At 36.3% G+C, this 7,339-nt stretch overlaps 1 protein-coding gene across 8 annotated transcripts in view; it reads right to left on the bottom strand.

The window, feature by feature from the left end:
- Nucleotides 1–4,412: 4,412 nt before the first annotated feature.
- PLEKHH2 (pleckstrin homology, MyTH4 and FERM domain containing H2) overlaps nucleotides 4,413–7,339 on the bottom strand; it is a 53,163-nt gene continuing 50,236 nt past the window's right edge. For 6 of the 8 annotated variants that reach the window (XM_085315842.1, XM_085315843.1, XM_085315846.1 and 3 more), the window contains 2 exons: nucleotides 6,276–6,413; nucleotides 4,413–5,496 (listed from right to left, as the gene is read on the bottom strand). In XM_085315842.1, coding sequence (XP_085171968.1) covers nucleotides 5,314–5,496; nucleotides 6,276–6,413 — 321 coding nt within the window. In that variant the 3' untranslated portion in view covers nucleotides 4,413–5,313. Of the gene's footprint in view, nucleotides 5,497–6,275; nucleotides 6,414–6,903; nucleotides 7,199–7,339 lie in introns of those variants that run through there. The other 2 variants (XM_085315845.1, XM_085315844.1) reach the window with 2 other exon arrangements.

Here is a 7,339-nt window from a genome sequence, read left to right as displayed (position 1 = left end):
CCGGGTGAATAAATGCCAGGAGTGTCGCATTTTTTTTGTTAAATATTTAACTTAGGTCTTGCGGGCATTTGCTTCTAATAATTAAACTCGTAGTCCCCAAGGTAGCTGTGTTAACACTGGAGCGAGTGTTTCTCTGAGGCAAAACATCCCTCCCTCTGCCAGTGCGCTGTGTGACCAGTCACCTCGTAGTTATGGGGTGAAGAAATTGCCTCTAAGGCCAACTAAGTATGGGAAGTGCATAAAAGTAAAACTTACAAACCTATAATCTTACTGTTAAAGATAAAAAGAGACTTATTTCAAGTAAGATCTATTAAAGAGGAATTTTGAGGACCACGTGAGGGTCACATTCAAATCAAGGAAAGTAGAATTTAAAGGGATCAGATCTGGTGAACTAAAGAATTACAGGATGACCCCAGCCTAGGAAGGGGACCCAGGAGGTGGGTGAACCCAAGTGGACAAGGCAAAGGGTGTCCAAGGTCTGTGGGTGACCTGAAACCCAGACGAATTACAGCCGACCCGCGGGGCCAGAGCTGCCCTCTGCAGCTGAGCACCCGCGTTGGGTCTTGGGAGGCTTCACGCAGAGAAACCTAAGATAAAACAATCTCTCTCTGTTTTATCATCACCAGGGAAGTGGCCTCATTCATAACGATTAACTCAGAATTCATCATCGCTTTCTCCTCTCTTCCTCAACAGTTGCTTTTGTAGCAGGAGAGAGACTCTAAATAATACTTGTTTGGAAAACAAAACAAAACAAAGGGTTTGCTAAGTTTTTCTTAGGTTTAACTTGCATAATCATCCAGTTTCAGTTCCAAAAGACTTTTGGTCTTTTTTTGGTCATTTCAAAATGTCATAGGTAGTTTCCAGGTCTGTTTTAATCTGCTAAATCATTCTCTTCTAAATCTTCTGAAGCATTTGCCATCCCCTTATGGACACCACCATCTTGTTAACTAAAATCCTGACAGAAACGTCATTGTTTAGCGCTGTGCAGTGGCAACTCATGCTGATCCCGCTCACGGCATTTATTTTATCAAGATTAATGCAGCATTTCCAGGATCTTGGTGTATGGAGCCAATATTGTGCTTTTTCTTCCAAATTCATTATTACTGAGTTACTCTTCATGTTAGTCAAAATTAACTCAAACTACTGGATCATACTAAGCTGTATGCACTACTGAAGCTCTGCCTATGGGGTTTAAGCGGTGTGTACCTTTATGCAAGAATGAATTTCCTCCTTTAGGAGCTAAGGTATAAAAATAGTGTTAGTTTGACAAGTAACTTCAAATACCTACCATCTTCTTTTTTATAAAGAAATGTAATTTTAAAATTAAAATTAAATGTAAATCAGCGGAAAAACACTAATTTTGTTGATTGTATTAAAAGCTCAAGGTTTTCTCATTTGTCTGCTGGACCACAGCTGTAAATATCTCTTGCTTGTTCTAGAAGTGAACAGAGTTCATTTATTAACATTGCTACACAAAAAAAAAAAAAAAAAAAAAAAAAAAAAAAAAAAAAAAAAAGAGGTGGCAAGCTGAAGTTCAAGTAATGTATTAATTTACATTGTGTTCCACATGCTGTTTATTTTCAGATCAATGTGATTATTTATACAGAGTTACCACTGACCTTTCAGTCGTGTCAAGCTCAGGCTCACTGACAGTACAATCACTGTCACTGACTGCTACTTCAAAGCAAGCACAAAATATATTCTGAAGTTTATGTTCTAGGGTGAAATCTCCTTGCAAGTGCTAAACCATCAACATAATGATATTTTTACAGCTGAGGTACTGCAAGGCTTGAGCACAGGAAGTTCTTCAGCATCAGCCCCAGTGGTTGTGGCTCATTTAGCAGCTCACATCACATTCTTACTGCTGAAGATCAGAAGGGGAGAAAGGTCTGGTTCCTCCATGGGCTTCAGTCCTGGCTCAGGGAGCACAGTATGAAGTGTTCTGATGAATGAATGACTCAATGTTAAGATTGAGATTCGGAACACCTAAGAGGTTCCAGCTGGATGAGGAAGGCAGCATAGATTACCTTTCCGGGCTCTGAAATTTTCAGTTTTGCTGGCATCTATTGTGTGGTGTCTTCTCATTACCATGGAGCAAGTCCCTCTGAAACTTGCACAGCCATGTTTGCAGGCTGGACTGTTAAATATGTGTGTAGGAAACATTAACCATGTCTGTTAACTTTAGGGGAAATGTTTACTTGAGGAGGTTGCTATCAGACTGTGGAAATCACATTCTTGCAATCCAAACGCTGCAAGACACTTCGTTGTGTAGTGTTGTACAGACAGTGGGGTCATGCTGGTACCTGTGATTCTGAGTGTATTTATTTCATGGAAATACACAGTATTTCTGGTATGTGGTTCACCAGGGCTGTTGATGACCTATAATCAGCAGTTAGTGGTAGTAAGTCTGTAAAGCCTGCCATTAAAATGGAAACTAAGACATGAATTGCTTCTGGTACTATGTTGTAGGGCTATATTGCAGCAGCAAGAACTTAACACTGAAAAGCAAAGCTATCTTTAGAGTGATCTATCCGAAGGCACGCAGGAAGATCACAGTACTTCATAGACAGAATATTGCTTTATAAAACAGCTCTTGGTAATACTGTAAATGCTAATGAAAACGTTTAAAGGATTCAAAAGCTGCACATTGGCTATGTATGCCAAATATCGTATTGTCTACAAACTTAATGAAGATTTTTAAAATTATATGAACAAGATCACAAGCAACATGCTTTTTTTTTTTTTTTCCTTTTCCTTTTAGTGAAACCAGATCTGCCTCATTCATTTAGTTGGAGGTTCGATCCCCGAACGGGCCACTCGTCTGGGGGTTGGACTAGATGATCTCCAGAGGTCCCTTCCAATGTTACCAATTCTATGAATCTATGATTCAGACCTGTACAATTAGGAAATGTTTATGCTCTCATAGGTTATATTTTTAACACTTACCTTTCATGTATCTAAACATCAGGGCCTTCTATCTCTATGGTTGGAAGCAAACACAGTTAATTTAGGGACACTTTAGACAGAAGAGACGAGCATTGTAAATACTGTAATGGGGATTATCTTGCATTTGATTTGGTAAAAGATATAACTACAATTTTTTCCCCACACATTAAAAAATAGAAAGGAAACAATCCAATCTAAATTAAAACATTATCACTAGGTGTAGTAGTCTGGGGTGATTTCTGTCATAATTTTGTGATGACATGAGGATTGTTTTTGTTTCTAAGTTTCTAATCATCCCAGTTGAAAAGCTTTAGACTATGACCTGAGTGTAACTGATGCAGTAGCATCTGTTTGAATTTGCAAACAGCCGAAAGGCAACATATCTGAAAGTTAACTACTTTACCCATCTCAAACAGATGTTGATTCCAAACCTAATTATACCTCCCTCTCTGGCTAGAATCACTTCACCAGGGGATACTGCACAAAAAGACACTGTAGTTGGTGCCAGGGCCTCTTGTAGCTTCCAATATGCTTTCCTTGCTGATGGCAGGAGATCTGCTGCCAACTGGGAGGTAAGTCTACCTGCATTGTAGAAGGAGGTGAAGGATCTAGTGCCACAACCACTTCCAAAGCATGGAACATCTTTCCTCATTTCAAAAGTGAAAGAATCTAGATTTAATATGTGCATTATTTGCTTGTACTTTTCAAGACAAAGCATTAACTCTTACCATCATTCATAAAAGGTGCCGGAGTCCCGAAGATTAGTAGCTGTGGCAGGATTTTTAAAGCTTTCACAACACTCTCTGTTTTGACTCATTCAACTTCTCTTTCCAGTTCTTAATGACATGTTCTTCTAAAAAACTATATCCCCTCTAACCTATTTCAATTCCTTAACAAGATACTGTGCCTTTCATAGAGGAAAAACTGCTAAAAATTACTTATCATTTTCAATCTGCATATGCATAGGTATGAAATGTCGTATCATAAAACAAAGGATATTTTCAACCTTCAGATACTGAAATTCATTATGATGAAATTACTGCCGTTTTAAGTAATTAAAAAAGAGGGCTAAAATGTTAATAAGTGATAAAAACATCCATGAGCATGTGCAGAAGTGGAAATTAGAAAACATACATAAACTAATGATTTATGTTTGACTGTCATCTCTATGGCTGCATTCAAATTATATATTAGAATATGCTCTAATACTGCTCTAAATGGATGCTAGATCCATTTCAAAGCCTACAGATGTAGTTTCTTTGCACAGAAACTAAAATGTGGATGCAAAGAATAAAGGGAACTGGAAGTGCTCCCAGGTCTAATAGTACAGTTGTAGCACTATGTCTTGCAGTATGCAAGAGTATCATATTATTATAATACGAAATGCATGTATACCAATGAAAACAAGAAATACAACTTTTACAAAATATTATTCTGAATCACTGTATATACATTATACACATCAGATATTATATGTCACTTATATCTCCAAAGTTACATACAGCAATTCAACAATGTCTTTCTGTGTTATTCTTGCGTTTTGAACTGTGAGTCATTCTCGTATCTAGATTATATTATTATTTTGTGTTAAAGAAGAAATTAGGTAAGGGTTCTTGTTTAATAAAACTGTACTAAATACAGTGCCTGCCCAATTTTGATTTTTCCAAAATGCTACAGGCAGAGAGGCATTATTTAGAAATTTACCAGGCTAAGGCTGAAGTTTTGCCAAGTAAATAGCTTTATAACAAAGGCTAAAAGTATTCATGAGAATACACTATAGATATATGACAGTTATATGAAGTATTTCTGTCTTTAATAAAACCCCCAAATGTAGAAACAAATCAATTCATTCTTTTTAGTCCCATGGTGCTTGTACTGCAAATAAGGGGGGGGTGGTCCTGGAGACAGAAAATTTTCTGTATTTGACCTTTCTTTTAAAACAAAAATTCTTTTTCATAATGGTTATACAACTTGTATAACATTGAGAAATAAAGGTGAAGAGTTGAAGACAGTTTGGTCCCTGAGAAAACATCTTGAAAATGACTAAGACCTATAGAATTGGTTTATATAGAGAGAAAAGGCACTTTTCCCCATCACTAACAACAGACACATTTATTTCTGAGCTGTAGGGACAAGCCACCCCCAGTAAAGCAGAATCCAAAAACTGGCTCATCTTCTTCATTCCAGGTTAGGCCAGGGTTTTAATTGAAGGAGGGCTCCTGTTATATATGACTGAAATGAACGTAAACTTACCCACTTTTCTTTTGTTTATAGACCTGCTTATGCCGTATATCTTGAACACCAGAAAGTGTTCAATCAGTATAGAAACCATATAAATAAGACACATTAACAAGATACCTAATCCTTTCATAACAAAGTGGGACATTTAGTTGGTCTGTTGTTTGTGAGAATGGGCTGACTCCCCATTTCCTTGAGTTTCTGTCCAGTTTGAGGTGTCAGTAGTGCTGGAGCAGAGAGATGATGAGCAGCTCCTTTTTGCTGATGAAAGTTGTTAATATAGCTGGCAATCAGTAGAGTGATCTCAAGAATCTGTAACAGGAACATACAAATCTCTGAAAAATACAGTGATGTGTTTTGACTGCTGGAAAAATAGCTAATTTTCCAGCAAGTGACAATCACCATCAACTGGAGAAGTACTTGCACTTTATTAAATTAGCGATGGGAGAAAGGAAATGCCTAGTAGAGCTTTCTTCTATCTCAGCTTGCCAATAATCAATTATTCTCAACAGCGTGCTGAATGCTTTGTCTTATACAGTTTTAAATGATTCAAATAGGTGGCTTTAAATATCTCTTCTTTGAGAGATATTTTGAAATCCAAAAGATGTCATTCTTTGGAAAAGGCTTTTGCCATGTGCTTCCTCACTTCTTCTAGTTATCTAGTGCTCAAGGACTAAAGACACAGAGTAGATAGAAGGCATGAAGACATCTGGGAGCTTTGTACAGAAAAATCCTAGAATTTTTAAGTGACAGATCTTTCAGAAGTCCACTGTATAATACAGTGGCTTTTAAAAAATTATCTAGGGCCTTGATTAAGCAAACGGCCTAATTTTTAGATAATGTCTGTACTTCCTGTCCTATATCCTTGTATGAAAAATTTGGAAAGAAAAGAAACATCAGTAGCTTCACTGATAGTTGTTACTTCATATTACTAATCGTTTTTCTCTCCAAAACCACCTCACAAAAGTCAATATCCTGAGGATGCTAGGAATAAATAAAGTGTTTCATCTTTTACATCTGATAAGAACTACCCCCTATAAAAAGTAGAAAAGCAGCAGATGGTGGTAAAGCATTTCAGGTAATACACCAACCTTCGGTTTTGTCATGGTAAAAAGGAGTTTTTCAGTTGATTTGTCCTTTGTCTGAGCATTGTTAACAACCAACATAAAATCATCTTGATAGCCTCCAAAAGTCATCAGACTCTTATATGTATATGAAACTGTTAATCGCTTAAAAAAGAAAACCCAAAAAACAAAACACAAAGCTATAAACAAGTAAACACAGGAAAAAAATTATGACAAATACTTCTTTTAAAAACAATTGCATATCTATTTTTCAAAATGTTGATGTTAGTTTCTTATAAATCTTGAAATTAATTGTAAACTTTGGGATAGATTCATTCATTCTTTGCAGATGGTAAGACTATAGCATGAAAGTCTGACCTCTGTTTTTTATTCCAGGTAATTCAGATAAAAAAATACTTTGAGGAGTTTTTAGCTCAGGTATATAATTGAAGTTACGCAAGTGTTGACTCCCTTTGAGAGAAGTTAATCATAGGAATTCCGCTTGGAATTGAAGCAGAGTCTAAATAAGTTAAATGGCAGAGTGTATGATTTCTAAAGGGATTTAATCCCAGGATTTCTTTTTGTGCAGTGATGTAATTTCATACACACAAATGAATCCTATCCAGAAATGCTGTAACTAGCTGTGCAAGTAGGTAGCATTTATAGAGCCTTCTGCAGGCTGGTGCAAGCTCATTTTGCTTGTTATCTGTACAGAGCTGCTGTACGGCTCTCCTCTCTTTGTTTTGTTTTATTAATCCATTTTAACTACAAAGAAACATAATGAAAAGGCCCATATCAATAGAATCACAAAGTTGAGATTTTAATTTTTTGAAATTCAATAGTAGCACTTGATAATAGCAACATGCCATTCTGTTTATTTGTAGGATATGAATCAAAGCAACGATCTTCTCAGGCATCGCCTTTTTATGCTGATTACCATTAATTGTTTTCTGTAAAAAATTTTATTGCAAATCAAAGAAAAATCAGTGCTTAAGATGACATAATTAAATAACATTGAGTTGTATTACCTGCTATTAAACAAAAATAATACAATGAAAATAACAATCTTTTTATGTAACTGCACTTTGCAG

The sequence above is a fragment of the Rhea americana genome, unplaced genomic scaffold (genome assembly GCF_003343005.1).
Source record: "Rhea americana isolate MKP2758 unplaced genomic scaffold, rheAme1 scaffold_44, whole genome shotgun sequence".
Lineage (NCBI taxonomy): Eukaryota > Metazoa > Chordata > Aves > Rheiformes > Rheidae > Rhea > Rhea americana.
Note: the sequence above shows the minus strand (reverse complement) of the source record. Positions and strands in the feature narration are given on the sequence as shown.